The 22,226-nt window shown below is 42.7% G+C and overlaps 1 protein-coding gene across 2 annotated transcripts in view; it reads right to left on the reverse strand.

Annotated features, from left to right (window-relative positions):
- Window positions 1-35: 35 nt before the first annotated feature.
- The window catches only part of FOXN2 (forkhead box N2), a 70,656-nt gene continuing 48,465 nt past the window's right edge, over window positions 36-22,226 (reverse strand). The window contains exons 3-6 of one of the 2 annotated variants that reach the window (XM_075925100.2): window positions 16,481-16,605; window positions 10,394-10,455; window positions 9,573-9,641; window positions 36-6,999 (exon numbers count right to left, since the gene is read on the reverse strand). In XM_075925100.2, coding sequence (XP_075781215.2) covers window positions 6,482-6,999; window positions 9,573-9,641; window positions 10,394-10,455; window positions 16,481-16,605 — 774 coding nt within the window. In that variant the 3' untranslated portion in view covers window positions 36-6,481. Of the gene's footprint in view, window positions 7,000-9,572; window positions 9,642-10,393; window positions 10,459-16,480; window positions 16,606-22,226 lie in introns of both variants that reach the window. The other variant, XM_075925099.2, reaches the window with a different exon arrangement.

Raw genomic sequence — 22,226 nt, forward strand, 5'->3', positions numbered from 1 at the left:
GGGGGGGGGGGAGAAGCGTGTAGTCTTATTCTCTATCTCTTTTTTTAATGACTCCTAACATTCAATTTGCTTTTTTGACTGCTGCTGCTGTACACTGAGTGGATATTTTCAGAGAACTATCCACACTGACTCCAAGATCTCTCTCTTGAGTAGTTGTAGCCAAATTAGTCCCCATCATATTGTATGTATAGTTGGGATTATGTTTTCCAATGTGCATTATTTTACATTTCTCAACATTAAATTTCATTTGCTATTTTGTTGCCCAATCACTTAGTTTGGTGAGATCTTTCTAAAGCTCATCATAGTCTGTTTTGGTTTTAAGTATGTTGAGCAGTTTGGTATCATCTGCAAATTTTGCCACCTCACTATTTACCCTTTCTCTAGATCATTTATGAATAGGTTGAATAGGATGGGTCCTCGGACTGACCCTTGGGGGATCCCACTAGTTAACTCTCTCCACGTGGAAAATTTATCATTTATTCCTACCCTTGTTTCCTGTCTTTTAACCAGTTATCAATCCACGAAAGGACCTTCCCTCTTTTCTCATTACAACTTACTTTACTTAAGAGCCTTTGGTGAGGGACCTTGTCAAAGGCTTTCTGGAAATCTAAGTATACTATATCTACTGGATCCCCCTTATGCTCATATTGGTTGACCCCCTCAAAGAACTCTAGCTGATTATGTTCATCCGTGTGTCTGACAATTTTATTCTTTACTATAGTTTCAACTAATTTGCCCAATATTAACATTAGACTTACCGGTCGGTAATTGCCAGGAGTTGCAAACCACAGTTAATAGTTCTGCAATTTCCCATTTGAGTTCTTTCACTTGTGGGTGAATGCCGGTGACTTGTTACTGTTAAATGTATCAATTTGTTCCAAAACCTCTTCTAATGATATGTCACTCTGGGACAATTCCTCAGATTTGTTACCTAAAAAGAATGGCTCAGGTTTGGGAATCTCCCCAATATCCACAGCTGTGAAGACTGAAGCAAAGAATTCATTTAGCTTCTCCTGCTATGACTTTATCATCTTTGAGGGCTCCTTTAGCATCTCAATTGTCCAAGGGCCCCACTGGTTGTTTAGCCGGCTTCCTGCTTCTGATGTATTAAAAAAAACTTTTTAGTAAGAAACCAAAGACTAAAGGAGTAAACTCGTGCTGGTGGCTGGTGAGGAAAGAAGAAAAGGAGTGAATTACTGCATATTATCTTACACAGTTTCCCGTGGAAAGTAGGGTATGCGAGAGTTTGAACATCATCATATTGAAAGAAAAATTAGATAAAGCTGTAAAAGTAACCAAAAAAATCACAAACCCAGAGGGGGATGTAATTCAGTGCAGGTTTTCTGTGAGCCATGGTTTTATTAAGCAATAATGTCTTCTTCAACGGATGATACTCAGTTATTTCATAACTGTGCGGATCATTTGATTAAGATTAAGTACAAATTTGAAACAAATACCATTTGCTTTTGTAGATAAGATACACCACATGAGCAAGGCATAGCAGGGTAAGGAATGAAGTGCTACTCAAACATTCCAGTGACCACAAACTATTCTGAAATTCCAAAATTTAGAGATGAAATTCTGGCCTGAAAGTCAAATAGCAATAGCCTCATCAAATTCAATGGGGCCAAGATTTTACCCCAAGAGTGAATTCTTACATTTTATGAATATCGGGGGAAAATAGAGGATGTGTGGTTCAAGATGTTGTGGTGTTAAGTCATGGCATCTCTATCTATAGTTCACAGAGTGGTCCAATTATCAAGGAAGAGTTAGTCTGCCGATGTTTTGATGTATTGACAGGGTTCACTTGTGGCACAACTTATTTTCATAAAAGAGTGGCTTTCATAACTAGAAACCTAGATTGAATTACACGTTTTTGTATGTGCCAGTTCTGCGAGGCAGTGACTTGAATGGGAGTCAGTGTCACTCAGCCTCTCATGAGAACAGGCCCTTGATCTTTCTGTGGAAAAATAGATACTACTGGGCTGCTTCCGTTTCTTAATGCTGTTTATCTGTATATAAGCTTCTTCATCACATACTTGAACTGTAGAAAACGATTAGTCAGAAATGTTATAAAAAAGTTTATTCTGCAATGTTTCATCATATTGCATTGCATCTCTTTGGTAAAAATAAACTTTATAAACATTTTAATTAACAGAGGTTAGCATACAAAAAACTAAACATCTAAATTGTCTTTAAAATGTGTAAAGGACGGAACAGAGTTTGGTCATCTATTGGCAGAGTTATTCTAAATAAACCCAAGACCTACAACTCCAGTTACTTTGATCAGGAAAACATTCTTACAATTTCATTTCTGAATAAATTATAGTTACAATGATGGCAACATAATACTTTAAATTATACACTTTTTAATTTCTTCAAACTAGAAGAAATGTACATTTATAATACAGTATCGGTAATGGCATTGGCAGTTATATGTGAAGACTGTGCTTTAAAATAATGTCAGGTGCAATGTTTAAAATACTCTTTCAATAAATATTTTGACTACACCATTGCTTTAACCATTTTTGTTAAACTTCCGTTTATACAGTTGCATATGCTATGATTTTCACTGAACCAATAATTTAGTACTGGAATATGAAACACTGATATTGTTACAGTCATCACATCAGTATTTAACAGGTCTTATACACTTCTTCATTTTAATTAAGAATTGCAAGTGACGTTAACACTTTTTCTACCCTTTTAATAGCTGCTATAATATAGTTAAACTGACTGTTTGGTATAACTCTTTACATAATGTCACTGAAAAAGCAGTTTAAACACTCTTCAATGCATACTATATACAACATAGTCTCCCCCTCAGACCGCAAGGTGTATAAATGAAAGGTTATGAAACTATCTAATTGAACAGTTAGGGTGACATTCACATGCCCTACAGCTGGAGATGTTGAGATCTGAGAAGCAAGAGATTGCAGGAGGGCCCTATAGCCCTTCTGTCTGCTGGAACAGAGCAATAAAATTAATACTGGAACACAGGTGAGACAAGTGAGGACAGATCCATTCGCCTTTAACCTTCAGGGCAGTACCACACAGACTGTAGAAACGGGTGCAAACCGGTAATATAGTGTCCTGTGCCTGCTACCACTTGCCCAGAAAGGAGGATTCCCATCCCCTATTATCTCCCAGTTTGTTCATTTAGGCTTTATGTAAAAGGTATAAATAGCACTCCTAGCTTTTTGTTAATTACAGAATGATTTTATTGCACTGGGTTTTCATCTGGAGACTAAAATACATAAACTGATCTCCCACTTCTGACACCCTCACTCATGCTAAGTAGCATAACTGATTCCAGTGTAAAAGTGGAAGTCGGGCCCCTACTTAGCATGGAGTCTTTTTATTTTCTGAAAAAAAATATTTTGTTAGGAAATGAAGAATAAGATTTGAACAGATTAACATTCTTAACAGCAAGAAGATGGGTATGAATACAATTTCCTGCATGTGAATATTTAGGGTAAGAGTGGGCAATAATTTTTGATAGGTGGCTACTTCAAGAATTTGGTATGTGGTCAAGGACCGCACTTTTCCATGATATTAATGGAAGTATGGGGTGTGGGATGGAGGTTGGGTGCAGAAGGAGCTTGGGGCAAGGGTTTGAAGTGCAGAAGAGGGTGTGGATCTGGGAGGGAACTGGGTGAACGAGGTGGTTGTGATTTGGAGCAGGGACTGTGGTGCAGGAGAGAGTTCAGGGGTTTGGGATATGACCTAGGACTAGAGGGGGTTGTGACTTAGGAGAGGGAATTGGAGTTGTGGGTCTGGAAGGGGTTATGGGGTGGGAGGCAGAGGGCTGAGATGTGGGACAGGGGGCAGAGGGTTGGGGAGAGGGAAGGGCTGGGGTGCCAGAGGGAAGCTCTGGCTGGGAGACACTTACCTGGGTAATTCCTGGGCAGTAGCCCAGCAGGTTTTATAGCTAGGCTCATTGCCTTCCATACCCTGCAAACCACTCAGAACTGCTAGCTACAGGGCCACATGCATCTCTGAACAGCTGCAAGCCCCAGGGAAGTGGGGAGGAATACTTCACATGCTGTCTGTTCTTTAAAAAGAGACAGCTCCCATTGGCCACTGTCTGGCCAATGGGAACTGTGAGATTGTGCTGGGAGGGGAAGCAGCACGCAAAGCCTCTCCCATCCTCACCCCAGGCTCACAGCTTTTCACAAACAGGGCTTTTTTGATTGGCGTGCAGGGGCAGGGCAGGCACAGTGCCTGGCTAGGGCTCCTGTTGCACCCACGGGCTGGTTCCAGTGGCTTGGTGGGCTGGATTTGGCCCACAGGCCATATTTTGCTCAGCCCAGATTTAGGGCATGGTCTAGCTTCCTTTAAGGTTAAAAGGAATGTTGTGATTAGCTTTAGCAGGAGCTTAATACCACACTTATTCTATCAGACTGAATTTAAATAATTTGAGATACAGAAAACAAATTTCAAAGGGCTATTAATAATACTTCTCCTTAGTTGAATCGTTATTTTTATATTGCTATATTTATTTATTTAAAATATTTTTACCCTGCTTCTCTATTTAAAATATTCGAGGCAGCTTGCAGAATTTTAAAACACAATATATACAAGAAGTAAAATATTGAACACATTTTGCATCAAACACTATAAAACAAGTATGTTGGCAAACACTAATGAAAGCAGTGTCAAGCATCAACACATACAACTCAGTGTTAAGAAATCCCATGAACTACCCAGTTTGTAATTACATTTAATGAGCCTTTTCATTTGTTTGTTTCTTTGTTCATATGGCCAGCTAATTCACTGCTTAGGATATCTAAGAGAGATGCAGATGAGATGCAAAATGGAGCACACTGGGGTATACCATTTTTTCCTCAGTAGAGCTGGACTGGTGGGTGTATACACTCAATCACAGTGCCAGAGATACAGATTTCTCTCTTTTTTAAAAACTTTTATGCTTAAAACTAGAAGTGTAGCCCCCTTAAAGCCATTGGATGATTGAATATCTTGGGGCCTGATCCAAAGCCCATTAAGTCAATAGGATTATCTCCATTATCCTCAACAGGCACTGAAGAAGAACCTTAAAACAATGGGAATTCAGCAACATTGCTGTATGAATACTGAACATGGAAGGGATAATTATACGAGCAGGATACTGAAGAAATCGACAAATAAGAAAACACCAAACTCCAAGAGCCTTGTATCCAAATAGCCAGAAAAACGTTATCCCATTAGTAGCAATTTAACTTCATTTCTTTTTGTTGGAGCCAGCAACCAAAACCTGGACAGGGTTTCATTTATGGGAATACAGTATATGATTCTAATTCTAAGCCATCTTGTCCAACACTTAGAAGCAGCAGTTTAACATATGAGCTAATCAGACTAATGGCACATCACACTGCTTCTCAAATACAGGCAAAATGACCTCTGTTAAGTTTTATGCTATGCTGGAACCTACTTAAGGCATTCTTATACTTACAGTGCAGTTAAAGTTATTCTAATGTGTCAGACCCTTCCTTTTGCACAAAATCCTAAAATATTGCCACCATCTGCATTAAGATCTAAGCAATCAACATTGAGCTTTTTTAAAATATCCATTACACTTGATTACTATAAATAACATTCTTGTCTGCAGGATGTCTGGGTTATAAAGATTATTATTACTGCAAACATGATGAATTTTAAGGAACTTCACCATCAAATATGAAGAGAGCACCATGATTCATGGTGTATGCCCTGAGAATGCCATGCTGTTGGACATACACTGTACTTCAAAGGAGACTAAAATGGTATAGACATGGTGAAGCCAAAGCTCAGTAATCAGTAGCCTGAGACCAAAGTAGCAGATATTAAAATGCATATAGTGTATTTAGAAATTAATGTCATTAACTCTGTTTTTCTAATCTTTAAGGAAACCATTATATTATGCTTTTCGTAAACTTGGCCCAGTGTTCTTGACCCAGTCATTTACAATTTAACCATCTAGAATCTTCATTTGTGAATTAAAACAGCATTACCTTTGTGTTTATTAACAGGTATTTTTTACACATGACAAACAAATACATCAGCAAAAATCTTTGCTGCTGTGTATTCAATAATTGGGGAAAATGGTAAGTGGCACACTTAAAATGGCAATTTCTCAGTGTTTGCTACACCAGTGAAAGTTATTTGTGTCTTGGGGAGGGAAAGCGGGAAACTGTCTCCCCTCATATAGGATGAAATTCACTCCTTTGTGAACTTATGCATCCCCCTGGAAATCACTGGTCATCAAAAAGTATACAGGCAGGTTTTCACATGTCAAACATCTCTTCTAATCTGAAAAGATTAAAGAAAACCTTATCTAAGCAACAATTACAAATAAAAGGCTAAACTATAATTTAGCATAAATATAAAAAACAAGCAAGTCCTCTTATGGCTTTGATCTTCCTTGTGAAGGGTAAAAGTAGAAGAGTATTGTATTGCCACCCTTAAAAAAAATATAGGAATATATTCACACTAACAAACATTACTATTTTTTCTGCTGCTTTTGACTTTGGGTCCTTGCAGTACTTATTAGAGAACCCAAACATGTGCTGATGCCAGCAAGGTGGAGCAAAGATCCAGCTGCCTCTTTCAGCTCCTCATCAATTTCTTGACACAATTCCTTGAGTGCTTCCTTGCTAGGCTGACTTTTGTCAAAGGTATCTACACAAGGTTGTGATGCATAACCACTGTCTCCAAGAGGATCATCCTCATAGTCAATGTCTGTATCCACTTCACTATGAAATCCTTCACTGCCATCACTTCCTGCATGGCTGGTCTTGGAGATAAATTCATATAGCTCATCAACAGAGGACAAGGAAGACACACTGGACCTAGATGCACAACGTTGTGAAGCCATGCTGATAGCGCTGTAATTGTGATCCTCCTTTGGGTCAATATTAGTGGCTGCAGAATCATTTTCTTGCAGATGTATGGAACTGTGATGATTAAATGCACTGCCATAACTCCTCTTGTTGGGCCTCTTAAGAGGTTGGGCCATCTCACCTATTGAAAGCAAAGATGTGTAAGTAAACAAAATAGAAGAAACTAAGATCTTACATCCCAGTACATAATCTGACTAATGTGCAAAGGTAAGATTTTTAAACTAAATACTTAGTTTATATAAGGTGTGATGGATCTGTCATTTAATGATCACTGAATACTAGAATAGTGATAGAAATGTAGCCGTGTTAGTCTGGGGTAGCTGAAGCAAAATGCAGGACAATGTAACACTTTAAAGACTAACAAGATGGTTTATTAGATGATGAGCTTTCGTGGGCCAGACCCACTTCCTCAGATCAAATAGTGGAAGAAAACAGTTACCTACATGCTTCCAGCTCCCATCCAGAACACACCACACGATCCATCGTCTATAGCCAAGCCCTTCGATACAACCGCATCTGCTCTAATCCCACTGACAGAGACCAGAAGCTTCAGGATCTCTACCAAGCATTTATAAACCTCAACTACCCACCTGGAGAAATAAAAAAGCAAATTGAAAGAACCAGACGAATACCTAGAAACCATCTACTTCAAGACAGACCCAAGAAAACCAACAATAGAACACCACTTGTCATCACCTACAACCCCCAACTTAAACCTGTCCAACACATTATCAATAAACTACAGCCTATACTGGAACAGGATACCATACTCCAAGAGGCTCTGGGAGACAGACCCATAGTCTCCTATAGACAACCACCTAACCTCAAGATGATTCTTACCAACAACCACAGGACATACCACACTAATACCAACCCTGGTACCTTCCCTTGCAACAAACCCCGTTGCCAGCTTTGTCCACATATTCATTCTGCTGATACCATTATTGGACCTAACCAAGTGAGTTATAAGATCAAGAACACATATTTCTGCGCATCCAGAAATATAATCTATGCTGTCATGTGCCGAAAGTGTCCGTCTGCTATGTACATTGGACAAACATTTCAGACACTTCGCCAAAGGATTAATGCCCACAAAACAGATATCAGACAAGATCACAAAGAAAAAACAGTTTCTTGCCATTTTAACCAGAAAGGACACTCTCTCAATGACTTAACCACCTGCATTCTGCTACAAAGACCTTTTACATCTGCACTTGAAAGGGAATCCTCTGAACTGTCATTCATGTTAAAATTCGACACTCTCCAAAAAGGAATGAACAAACACTCAAGCTATCTTACCCATTACCAAGATAGCTTCCCCAATTATCACCTCTAATACCATTAACTCACAAACATCCCACTCTCCCCACCCCTAATATCATCAATTCACAGACACTTACCTTCCTTCCTTCCCTCCCCCCCCCCCGCACCCCGCTCCTGTTCTGAAATGTGATTTGTCCTTTTCATATGTGTTCATTTTTTTAAATTGTATCCTTTGGTATCTATGGTTGTGACTATTTTCTTCCACTATTTGATCTGAGGAAGTGGGTCTGGCCCACGAAAGCTCATCATCTAATAAACCATCTTGTTAGTCTTTAAAGTGCTACATTGTCCTGCATTTTGCTTCTGAATACTAGAAGATCTTGATATTCAGTAAATCATGAATATGAATATGAACAAGCTGGGGACCAACCGGTTAAGTAGCAGTTCTGCACAAAAGGACCTGGGGGTTACAGTGGATGAGAAGCTAGATATGAGTCAACAGTGTGCCCTTGTAGCCAAGAAGGCTAATGGCATATTAGGTTGCATTAAGAGGAGTATTGCCAGCAGATCCAGAGATGTCATCATTCCCCTTTCTTCGGCTTTGGTGAGGCTGCATCTGGAGTATTGTGTCCAGTTCTGGGCCCCCCACTACAAAAAGGATGTGGACGCATTGGAGAGGGTCCAGCGGAGGGCAACTAAAATGATTAGGGGGCTGGAGCATATGACTTATGAGGAGAGGCTGAGGGACTTGGGTCTGTTTAGTCTGCAGAAGCGAAGAGAGAGGGGGGATTTGATAGCAGCCTTCAACTTCCTGAAGGGAGGTTCCAAAGAGGCCGGAGAAAGGCTGTTCTCAGTGGTGACAAATGGCAGAACAAGGAGCAATGGTCTCAAGTTGTGGTGGGAGAGGTCCAGGTTGGATATTAGGAAAAATTATTTCACTAGGAGGGTGGTGAAGCACTGGAATGGGTTACCTAGGGAAGTAGTGGAGTCTCCATCCCTAGAGGTGTTTAAGTCTCGGCTTGATTTAGTTGGAATTGGTCCTGCCTAGAGCAGGGGGCTGGACTTGATGACCTTCTGAGGTCTCTTCCAGTTCTATGATTCTATGAATAGCAGAGTTAGAGAACCAGGCTAGTAGTCTCCAACTATGGAGTGTCAGAAGGAAACCAGATTATGATGCTGAATATGCAGGATGACCATCCTACTGCCTCCCCACTATTTATAAGTTAGCTACAGTATCTCTCAATAACCAGTCTGTGGATTGGCACTGGTCCCTGAGATATCCCTGACACAATTTAGGAAGGCAGCAAGCCAGTCTTTGCTCTCAAAAAGGTTGAGAATCACTGAGCTAAAGTGTACCTCATTTCTGAACATTTCAGCTATTTTTAGCTCTCAGTGAAGGAAAAAGCAATGTGTAAAACTATTTATGCTTACAGTCTAAAATTCCTTGTTCAATGGAAGTATTTAACAGCATCATTGTAGCAGCAGCATCAATATCAGATTCTGTAAAGGAGAGGAAACAAAATATTAGGTTTCTTTTTGGGATAGGATGAAGAACAAAGAATCTTGCTAAAAAATAACAGCAGCAACAAGAATATGCATTTATAGTTGGGGACACAAGAAATTGGAATCACGTGTGAAAGAATCCCAAAGAAGTATGACTACTGTATGCTTCAAAAATAGCTCAGGAGCACTAGTGAATGTGTAGAGCCCTGTGTGAATACCAAATTTGTATCCATATTTGCAAAAATGAGCTGCAGATAGCCCCATCCCCATCCGTGAATGCAGGTATCTGTGTATATAAAGTGGGTATCTGCAGACTTGCAGGGCTCTACGAATGTGACTTTATTAGAACAACCATTGCAGAACAAATCACAGTGTATTTTAGTAGGGATACAAACATTATAATGTAAATTTCTAATGTATGTTAGAGCTGAAATCAAGGAAGGCTTCACGTTAGACCATTTTGTATACGTACGATCATGCTGCAATGTTATATTTTTTCTAACGAATAGCTGCTATTCATACCAATACAAAGAAGATTAGCCATCTGCCATATTTTGCCCAGGCCTGGATTAATGAAAAGGACATTGAACACTGAAATGCAAACTTGCTCTTTGCCTTGTGACCCAAATGAAAAAGTGTGCAAGGATTTTCAAAAAAGGTGCATCTGCAAATTTCAGACTACAACTTATTCTGAATATGAATAGCATTGTGGGAGGGCAAAACATACAAAAAATTAATGCCATAATTACCTTTGAGAGACTGGCCATGATTCTGCTTAAGTACAGAGGTTAAATAATGAGGACAGGATGACCTACTGAAAAGAAAAAATAAATTAACTAAAGCCACAAATAGTACTAAATTTAAAATACTATGACTAGGAGGAAGTGAAGAAATTTCTATACCATAAAAAGTTAAAAGAAAAAATCATTAAAATAGGTGAGGAAAGCCAAGGAAGCTGCACAATTTCTACTATTTTTGGTAGCTAGATGGTAAGCAAGCCAGTCTGATTACTCTAATGTTTAGATTTATAATCAGGACTGAAAAAAAGCCCATCCACTTTGGGGTGATTAGGAAATTTTACATGGCCAGTCATCAACTTCTGCAGATTCTAAATGCTCATTACATTTTTTTAAAAGAGCTCTAGCCTTTCTGGTTGTGAAGAAATCTTTCTAAATGTTACCTGAACGTAAATCAGCACATTGACGTCCAGAACCCAGGTGCTATGTATTTTGATAGGCTACAGATAAATGAAGACTATCAAGAATCCTGTCAGTTTCACTGATGATAATCAAAATGCTGTGGTGAATGAGGAATTAAATCAATCTCACTCTGCAGCTGCTAGAGCAAGCTCTGAGTAGAAGTAGAAGCAGGCAGTGGAACTTACTGAGAAGGATTCAAAATCTGAGGCTAAGGGAACAGTAAAGCAACACAGGCCTCTTCCCTTCATAGCAGCCAGGAGTCTTGGAAGTGGGACAAAGTAAAGGAGTCCCAGCCAGATGTCTAGAGTGGAAGAAAGGAACAAAGAAATGGGGGCAGAGGAGAGGGCCTTCAAATGTAATCAAATACGTAAGCCCCCCCAGGCGGGATCCAGGGACAGATGAGGGGCGGTTGGCTTGTCTCTGAGATATTGCCCCTCCCGCATATTCATAGAATCATAGAACCATAGAGCTGGAAGAGACTTTAGAAGGCCATCAAGTCCAGCCCTCAGACCAAGGCAGGACCAATCCCAACTAAATCAACCCGGCCAGGGCTTTGTCAAGCCAAGACTTAAAAACCTCTAGGGATGGAGACTCCACTACTTCCCTAGGTAACCCATTCCAGTGCTTCACTACCCTCCTTGTGAAATAATTTTCCTAATATCCAACCTGGACCTCTCCCACTGTAACTTGAGACCATTGTTCCTTGTTCTGCCATCTGTTACTACTGTGAACAGCCTTTCTCCAGCCTGATTGGAACCTCCCATAGGGAAGTTAAAGGCTGCTATCAAATCCCCCCTCGCTCTTCTCTTCTGCAGGCTAAATACACCCAACTCCCTCAGCTTCTCCTCGTAAACTTTGCTCTCTGAGAAACGGAAGACAATGTAGGAAGCAATACACTGTAATATTACAGAACAGACAAAAATGGGAGAAAAACCAAGAAAGAAAAGGCAGTATGGGGGAGGGGGAGAGGGAAGTGAATGCTACTTAAAACAGGACTTGACTCACACATTAACTGATAAATTTCACTAGTATTTGTCAAAATTATTTGACAGATTTTTGTTGTATTATTTGACCAGCTCTATAGCTAGCCATATACTATTCTGTGAATACGTTATTTAACACATACAAGTCAAATGAATGAAATAGTATATTCAAAAAATATTTTGTTACTCAACCAGCTCTTATAGTGTGTAACATTTAGTTTAAAATGCATACAAAATAATTTTGATTAGCAATATGTAGCAATTAAATATAGCATACAACAAACATTACACAACTGTTTTGTCTCTTCAAATGACGTGAAGCATAGGTCTTTCTTACCATTACAGGGTCAGACCTCAGGTAAGTATGCAAGGATGGATTCTTCAAGCCCAGTCTATCATAAGGCTGGGGCCACAACTGGGGACAGCTGGGGAGCCCCCATGCACAGGGCCAATAGTTAGGGCCCCAGGGCCAGCAGCAGAGCCACTGGAACTCCAGGTGACAATGGACGGTGGCTGGGAATCCTTGGAGCTGGAAACCCTGTGGGCAGAGGAAGTCCCACCCCTCCAAAATGGACATGGTCCAAATGCTGGAGCCGTATAAAAGGGAGTAGCTCAGCTTAGTCTGGGCTGGACACTGGAGGAGAAGGACTTCCTGCAGAAATGATCCAACCAGAGACTCAGATGATGGGATTCAGAGACTGCCTTGAGCTGCTAGTGCTGGAGGAGCCCTGGGAAAAGGCTGTTGTTCAGGACCGGAGGACCTGCAGACTGCACAGGACGTCACTGCACCAGTTCTGGTAGGAAGTGACCCAGGGCGGGTGTGGGAGTGCTATCTCCCACGCAAGGGAGCTCAGCATGTTGCGGTTGGATTCCCCGCTGAAAGAGTGCAGAACAATTTGCCACTCACAGGGCCCTGGGCTGGGGTCCAGTGGTGTAGGATGGGACTGGGCCCCTAGCAGGGCAGTTGCCACATATTACTGACTCAGCCATTGGGCTGTGCTGCCCTGAACCAAGGGCTATTCTTATTGATTCTAGCCATTAGGCTAGGGCTGGGCAAAATACAGCCCACAGACGGGATCTGGCCCTCCAGGCCACTGGATCCGGCCCACAGATGCAGGGGAGAGCCCCAGGCAGGCTCCCTGCTTGCCTCACCCCATCTGCACACCACTCAGAAAAGCAGCTGCCAGGCTGTTTCTCTTTCACAACTGTGAGCCTGAAGGGGAGGAGAGGGAAGGCTTTACGAGCTGCCCCCACCCCAGCACAATCCCATTAGCTACTTACTGGCCAGTGGGAGCTGGCTGTTTGAAAAACAGGCAGCACACAAAGCACCAGTCCCCATTCCCCTCAGGCTCATAGTTATTCACACACGCACTTGACTCCTGCAGCCTGTGCAGGGTTGGAGCAGGCAGGGGGGCTGCTTCAGAAATGTTCTGGGCTGCTGGCCGGGAGTAACCCAGGTAAGTCTCCTAGCCCGAGCTTGCCTCTGGCACCCAGCCCCTTCACCCCCCAACCCTCTGCCCCCTTCCTGTGCCACTACCCCACATAACCTAAATACTCTGCCCCCTCCTGCACTCATCCTGCCCTCCCAGAATCTGCACCTTAATTCTCTGCCCCAAGTCACAACCCCATCCTTCCCTAGTTCACAACCCAAACCCCTGCCCTCCAGTCCACAACTGCCTCCTTCACCCAAACTCCCTCGCAGACCTCACACTCTCCTGAACCCTAAACCCTTACCCCGAGCTTCCTTCTGCACTCAACCTCCATCCCAGATCCCGCACCTCCTTCATTAATACCATGGAAGAGTGCGGCCCTCGACCACTTTCCAAAATCTTAGAGTGGAACTCATTGAAAATTATTGCCTACCCCTGCATTAAGCTGTGCTGTCCTGAACCAAGGGCTACCCATATTGACCCTTGTTACTATGGACTATATCCATTAGGCTGTGCTGCCCTGAACCAAGGGTTATTTTTATTGACTCTTGCCATTCGATTGTACTGCCCTGGACTGAGGACTTTTGGTACAGACTGATAGAGATTGCTTATGATCCAGCAGCCGACGAGGTGGTGTCCACATTCCTGGATACCCGCACCTCAAGGGAGGGAGTGTGCAAATGCCGTGACAGCAAATTACTGTTTTCAAAAAGTCACTATTTTCTCTAGCTCATTTTTTAAATAATTCCACTGAAACTAGGATTGTGTGCCAGTTACATAAAACCCAGGGCACCTGCTCACTCAGAATTGCCTGTTCTCCAAAGCAATGTACAATATCGCTACCCACAGATGCACAGACAGCTACTCACTTCCCATCAAGTTGTTAAGAGACAAAAAGTCCACTCCCACCAAACCTGAACATAGCTGAAAGGTTGCACAAAGATCTAGAGTAGCAGCTTCTCTCTGTGCTCCTAGCTATGGCCCCAGTAGAGTCAGATTTGGAAGAAAGAATAAGGATTAGAGAACATGGAAAGAATAGGGAGAGTAAAGAGAGAACAGGATGCACATAAAGGGGAAAAGAACCAACAGAAGACAAGCAATAAAAACAAACGCAAATGAAAGCCAAGAAGATTAAGAACCCAGGACACAGAGACAGAGGGAATCATAGAACCATAGGGCTGGAAAACACCTCAGGAGGTCATCGAGTCCAGCCCCCTGCCCAAAACAGGACCAGTCCCAACTAAATCAAGCCAGCCAGGGCTTTGTCAAGCTGAGACTTAAAAACCTCTAGGAATGGAGATTCCACCACCTCCTTAGGTAACCCATTCGAGTGCTTCACCACCCTCCTAATGAAATAGTTTTTCCTAATATCCAACCTAGACCTCTCCCACTGTAACTTGAGACCATTGCTCCTTGTTCTGCCATCTGTCACTACTGAGAACAGCCTTTCTTCATCCTCTTTAGAACCCTCCTTGAAGAAGTTGAAGGCTGCTATCAAATCCCCCCTCACTCTTCTCTTCTGCAGACTAAAAAATCCCAAATCCCTCAGCCTCTCCTCACAGGTCATGTGCTCCAGCCCCCTAATCATTTTGGTTGCTCTCCACTGGACCCTCATCAATGCAGTCACATCCTTTCTGTAGTGGGGGGCCCAGAACTGGACACAATACTCCAGATGTTGAATAAAGGGGAATAATCACTTATCTAGATCTGCTGGCAATGCTCCTCCTAATGCAACCTAATATTCCATTCACCTTCACAAGGGTACACTGTTGACTCATATCCAGCTTCTCATCCACTGTAATCCCCAGGTCCTTTTCTGCCAAACTGCTACATAACCAGTCAGTCCCCAGCCTGTAAAAATGCTTGGGATTCTTCCGTCTCCAATTCAGAACCCTGCACTTATCCTTGTTGAACCTCATCAGATTTCTTTTGGTCCAATCCTCTCATTTGTGTAGATCACTCTGGACCCTATCCCTGCCCTCCAACATATCTACCTCTCCCCCTAGCTTAGTGTAATCCACAAACTTGCTGAGGGTGCAATCCATCCCCTCATGCAGGTCATTAATAAAGATGCTGACCAAAACCGGTCCTAGAACCAATCCTTGGAGCACTCTGCTTGAAACCGACCGCCAACCTGATATCGAGCTGTTGATCACTACCCGTTGGGCCCAACAATCTAGCCAGCTTTCTATCAACCTCACAGTCCATTTATCTAACCCATACTTTCTTAACTTGCTGGCAAGAATACTGTGGGAGACCGTATCCAAAGCTTTGCTAAAGTCAAGGTATATCACATCCACTGATTTCCCCATGTCCACAGAGCCAGTTACCTTATCATAGAAGCTAATCAGATTGGTCAGGCATGACTTGCCCTTGGTGAATCCATGTTGACTTTTCCTGATCACTTTCCCCTCTTCCAAGTGCTTCAAAATGGATTCCTTGAGGATCCCCTCCATGATTTTTCCAGGGACTGAGGAGAGGCTGAACCATCTGTACTTTCCTGGATTGTTCTTCTTCCCTTTTTTAAAGATGGGTACCTCAATTGCCTTTTTCAAGTCATCCGGGATCTCTCCCAATCTCCACAAGAGTGGAGCAAAAAATAAGTTATGGATGAGCAGGAGGCAAACAACCAACCAATGCTTGCACTCTTCTTCTCATTCACTTAGCCCTCAAAAAGATGGCGGGCTTGTAAGAATGGGATAAAAAACATAGCTATGAGTTGAGTTTAGTGGAGAACAGAATACACGTTAAAATGGTTTGCACTAATCCTGTCTTTTAAAGTTGTCCCAGTTTTTCTGTAAGGGGGAGAGTGAGCCCATCTTCCTGCTCACTTGCTTCTTAAGCTTTCAGTCTTTCTCTGCAGATATCAAATGCTTCTCACGACATAGTGTCCTGTCGTGCTGGCCTGAAAATCTAGACTTTTTAGTTTCTCATGTCTGTCTCCTTTCTGCCCACTTCACTTCCTGAGCCCCTTTCAGTTCCTTCTCTTCACTGGCTATTCTCAATCTATTATCCGCCTTTCCCAACCTTCTACCTCCATTCCTTTCCACTCCCATGTTAGGAAACAATAGAATTTGAAGGGAATGACTGGTCATCTCACTCTTTTCAAATCATGGCTTCCTTTGTGTCATAGGTTGCCCAGTTTATTATGTCCTTTGAGATTTAATCAACTGGGAAAGATTGTCATAACTTAACAATATACTTGCAATGGAAAATCTGCCTACCTTGTTGGTGGTACTGGTGGGGTATAAAATGCAAATGCTGAAGGAAAAGGTTGCTTTTTCAGAGCTTGTATAAGATTTGGCTTATATTCCGGATCAATGCACCATAATGAACCTTTTCCATTCACCTGGAGGGGGGGAAACATAGTTGTGTGAATTACAATATTTAGGAGAAATTAGTAAACAAGCCATCAAAGAGACCATTGTTACAATACTAATATTAAATGAACAACAAGTGTACTACAACACTGACTATAGGCTGAGAAACTTCCATTTTAAACCCCTTTTTTCCTCACAATTTTCTCAGGTAGAAATTGTAATGTTTTATTTAACTCCATGCTAAATACTTTTGTGAGTTTAGAGAAAGTTTGTTCAACCATTTGAGGGGCAGAGATATGGGCCTCCTTTCTACTACCTCTCTAGAAATAAGGTCCCAAAATTGGGATTCTCTCCTTTCTCCCCTACACTCTAGGGATGTAGGGAGTTGTGTGAAATGAGCCCAGGCAGTTATGTCAGCTGAAGCTGTGCAATGGGATGAGCAAATGTACATGTGCACATTAGGAGTCATATTAACAAAAATTGCAAGATGAGCATCTTAAAAGGACTGGTGTTTAAAATGTTTGTAACTTTCTTCATTCTATCTGAAGTATTTTCAAATCCATGCAAGTCCCATGGTGTTAATGAGGACTAAATGCATGTTGGAAGTTGTAAAAATAAGTCATGTTTGATTTATCACATGAAAAAAGGGAGAATGAATTCTGAAAAACAAATGTGAATGAAGAGCTTCATAACTCAGAAAACTTTTCACTTCTCTTCTATCTAAACAAAATAATCTTTTGGTTGAGACTAGATACAAAGGTAGTCAGCATCCCAGGAATGTGTATGAAAGCAAAGGCTGGTTTACACACATCTTTTGTACTGCTACCCTGGTTTAGAAACACAATTTATAAAACAGTACAATTCCCTAATTATAGGGGATGTAGTTACAGAAATATAAAAGGTGCTTATATCAGAATAGTATATTCTCAAGTTATGCCTATGCTTGCATAGAACCCTACTGTCAGACACAATTGACACCCACAGAAAAAAGTTACCTACTTTTTATAACTGTCAACAGTGGCACCCTCCTGAGTGCCAAACTTATGGGTCAATATATTCTTTCTTGCTGACAACTCCTAAAGAGAGCTAGGAGGGCAGGTAATGGAATGGACATGAGAAACATCTCTCAAAGAAAAACAGTTATGAAAGATAAGTAACCAGTTTTAGTTTTTCAAGGGTTTCCTTAGGTCAATTTCATTTTAGGTGGACTCACAAGCAGTATCCTCAGAGGTGGTCTTAAGAGTCACAGTTTGGCAATTTGTAGTAGCGCTCTACCAAAGCCAGCATCATCCCAGGCCTACTGGGTAAGTGCATAACAGGACATGAAGCTATGGACAGACAACCAGGTGGTAGTCCTATTGGTGTTCAGGATAGGCACTTGGGCCAGAAAGGCTGCCGAAGTGGCCTGTGCCTTGGTTGACTGGGTGGTTGGCACCTTTGTCTGATCATACCAGCAATGAATGCAAGAGATGGTCCAAGAAGAAATTCTCTGAGCAATCTTTCAACCTGTTGATCACCACAACAAACAATTGCGTCGACTTAAAGACTTGGTGCTTTCCACGTAGAAGGCTAATGCCCTTCTGACGTCTAGGGAATGCAGCCTATGCTCCTCCTCAGGTTTATGTAGCTTTAAAAACTGACACACCAAATTGGTAAGGAAAAGCAGAAGTGGTCTCATCTGGATCTTGTCTTTGTAAAAGACCACATAGGGCAGTTTAATCATTCTAATCTGAGAGACCCAGCGGGTAGATGTTCCTGGTTGTAGTAACACAGGAACTTCCAAAGCAGAAGGAGAGAGCGAGAAACCAGAAACTATGAATTGCTGGTGGTGGCCTGGGCATATTACTTCTAGTACCCATCGGTCTGAGATTAGCCAAAATCAGGCCAAATGGAAGGGATGGAGGATGGATCCAGTGAAGTGGCTGGGGCACTGTTCTCAAGTGCATCATCATAATGACTGTTTTGGCCCCTTTAGATCTTGGGAGGGTCTCTCTCTGGCCTTTCTCTGGTAGCAACCTGATTGGGGAGTTTTCCAGAACCTAGGGTGAGCAGAGGATGGAATGACTTGGAATCAGAATTCTAGGGCTGGAAGATACCTCAGAAGTCATCGAGTCCAGTCCCCTGCCCAAAGCAGGACCAACCCCAATTAAATCATCCCAGCCAGGGCTTTGTGAAGCCTGGACTTAAAAACATCTAAAGATGGAGATTCCATCACCTCCCTAGGTAACCCTTTCCAGTGCTTCACCACCCTCCTAGGGAAATAGTTTTTCCTAAAATCCATCCTAGACCTCCCCACTATAACTTAAGACCATTGCTCCTTGTTCTGCCATCTGTCACTACTGAGAACAGCCTCACTCCATCCTCTTTGGAGCTCCCCTTCAGGTACTTGAAGGTTGCTGTCAAATGCCCCCTCTCTCTTCTTTTCTGTACACTAAATAAACCCAAATCCCTCAGCCTCTCCTCATAGGACATGTGCTCCAGTCCCCTAATCACTTTGGTTGCCCTCTATTGGACCCGCTCCAATGAGTCCTCATCCCTTATGTGCCAAGAACTGGACACAATACTCCAGATGTCACCTCACCAATGCCAAATAAAGGGGAATAATCGCTCCTCCTAATGCAACCTAATATGCCATTAGCCTTCTTCGCTACAAGGGTACCCTATTCACTCATATCCAGTTTCTCATCCACTGTAATTCCCAGGTCTTTTTCTGCAGACCTGCTACTTGGCCATTCGGTTCCCAGCCTGTAACAATGCTTGGGATTCTTCCGTCCCAAGTGCAGGACTCTGCATTTATCCTTGTTGAACCTCATCAGATTTCTTTTGGGCCAAACCTCCCATATGTCTAGGTCACTCTGAACCCTATCCCTACCCTCCAACGTATCTACCTCTCCCCCTTAGTGTCATCCACAAACTTGCTGAGTGTACAATCCTCACCCAAGTCATTAATAAAGATGTTGGAGATAATGACTGTTAGGCTCACTACCTGTTAAGCCTGACAATCAAGCCAGCTTTCTATCCACTTTACAGTCCATGTATCCAATCCATTCTTCCTTAACTTGCTGGCAAGAATACTGTGGGAGACCATATCAAAAGCCTTTCTAGAGTCAAGATATATCACGTTCACCTCCTTACCCATCTTCACAGAGCCAGTTACCTTGTCATAGAAGGCAATCAGGTTGGTCAGGCATGACTTGCCCTTGGTGAATCCATGTTGACTTTTCCTGATCACATTCCCCTCTTTCCAAGTGCTTCAAAATGGATTCCTTGAGGATCCCTTCCATGATTTTTCCAGGGACTGAGCTGAAGCTGACCAGTCTACAGTTCCCTGAACTGTCCTTCTTTCCCAGTCCCCCCCGTTTTTTTTTAGAGATGGGGCACTACATTTGCCTTTTTCCAGTTGTCTGGGACCTCCCTTGATTGCTACGAGTTTTCAGACTTCCAAGTCTGCTGAGGAGTGTGAAGGCCCAAGGGGGGCCGACGAGTCTTTAGGCCATGGGGTTTTGAGTTTGTGAGCTTGAAAAATACTCTGACCCCCCTCAAACAGGAGGTCCTGAATGGTGGCCTTCTTCTCCTGGGAATATTTGGAGGACCACAACCAGGAGCTGCAGTTCATGGCCACTGTGGAAGTGGCTGTCCTGGCTGCTGAGTCTGTAGCATCCCAGGCCATTTGGAGGGCCCCACTAGCCATCACTGTCCCCTCATCCACTAAGGCAATGAACTCCTGGTGCAGGGCCTTTCTGAATTTAAGAGAATCCCACAGGTTAAAACTGTACCAGCCTAAGAGGTCCTGGTGCTTACACACCCTGAATTGTAGGCTAGCCATTGAACAAATATTTCTGTCAAATAAATCAAGTCTCTTTGCATTTTTGTTCTTTGTTGTGCCATTAATGTGGCCCTGGCCATCCCTTTCATTCACAGAAACACAACCAGTGATCCCACTGGAGGTTGCATGTAAAGATATTTGAACTTTTTTACAGGGACACAATCCTATTTTTCTGCCTTCTCAGAAGTTGGTGGAATGGAAGAAGCAGTCTGACATGGTGATTTGGCAATTTTAAAGGCCCTGGGTGTATGAGTAGCACAACCTCAGCCAGGGTGGAGGAGGATATAATGTTAAAGAGATCAGACTCTTCTGCAACCTCCTCCATTGGTAAGTTCAAGCATCCACACTTTAAGAGGGGCCTGGTACTCCTTGAAGTCATTGTGGGGACTGCTCATTTGGAAATTGTCCACCACTTCACTGTGTCCAGGGACAATGATGATAACTGCACAACCTATGGAGAAACAGGTTCCCCCCTCCTTCTCCAGGGATGGCTCCTTAGGTGCTGGAGACTGGTGCACTATCCCCACATAAGATTCAAACCCCAGGCTCTGGTATCAGAATGTGGTGCTAGGACCAGTTTGTCCAAGGGGGCAAGAGACAGCTGGTGGGAACATGGCAATAACATTGTTGACATATCTCACAGGTTCCAATATGTCCATTGAGCAGCCCACTATGTCGTTGCACCAGTCTCATGAATCCATGGCAAATCACCCCTTCTTGGTGAGGAGCTGAACTCCTGATCCAACTCAGACCACTGCCCTTCCAGTGAACAAGGCACCTGAGTACATCAAAGGATTCTGGTTGACAAGGCAAGAGTGAGGAATGGCACCTACATAACTAACAGTACTGGAAGAAAAGGGACTGGTGCCATAACAAGGAGAGGCCCTACCCGTGCAGGTACCAGTGTCTTGGGAGATCATCTGGGCAAAGTTGCCATCTTTGATGGCAAGCTCACCTGTACTGGTGGCACAGGGACCTGCATCTGAACTCCGGAGTCCCATCTCTTGTACACAGAGAGCACATCGAGGACCTGGGTATTCTGATCAGAGAACTAAGATACAGTGCTGGAGTGTGAGGCTATACAGAGATAATACAATCATAGAAGACTAGAGTTGGAAGAGACTACAGGAGGACATCCAGTTGAACTCCCCACTCAAAGCAGGACCAATCCCAACTAAATCATCCTAGCCAGGGCTTTGTCAACTCTGGCCATAAAACCTCTAGGGATGGAGATTCCACCACCTCCCTAGGTAACCCATTTCAGTACTTCACCACCCTCCTAGAGAAATAGTTTTTCCTAATATCCAACCTAAACCTCCCTCACTGTAACACGAGAACATTGCTTCTTGTTCTGTCAGTTGCCACCAATGAAAAAAACCTGGCTCCATGCACTTTTGGAACCCTCCTTCAGGTAGTTGAAGGCTGGTACCAATTCCCCCCTCATTCTTCTCTTCTCCAGACTAAGTAAGCTAAGTTCCCTCAGCCTCTCCTCATAAGTCGTGTGCTTCAACCCCCTAATAATTTTTGTTGTCCTCTGCTGAACTCTCTCTAATTTGTCCACATTCTTTCTGTAGTGGGGGGCCTAAAACAGGACATAATACTCCGGATGTGGCCTTACCAGTGCCGATAAGAGAGGAATAATCACTTCTCTAGATCTGCTGGCAGTGCTCCTACTAATGCAGCCCTATTATGCCACTAGCCTTCTTAGTAACAAGGGTGTACTGTTGATTCATATCCAGCTTCTTGTCCACTGTAATTCCCAGGTCCTTTTCAGCAGAACTGCTGCTTAGTCAGTTCTCAGCTTGTAGTAATACGTGGGATTCT

The sequence above is a fragment of the Pelodiscus sinensis genome, chromosome 3, assembly GCF_052426305.1.
Source record: "Pelodiscus sinensis isolate ZL-2025 chromosome 3, ASM5242630v1, whole genome shotgun sequence".
In the NCBI taxonomy this organism is placed as follows: domain Eukaryota; kingdom Metazoa; phylum Chordata; order Testudines; family Trionychidae; genus Pelodiscus; species Pelodiscus sinensis.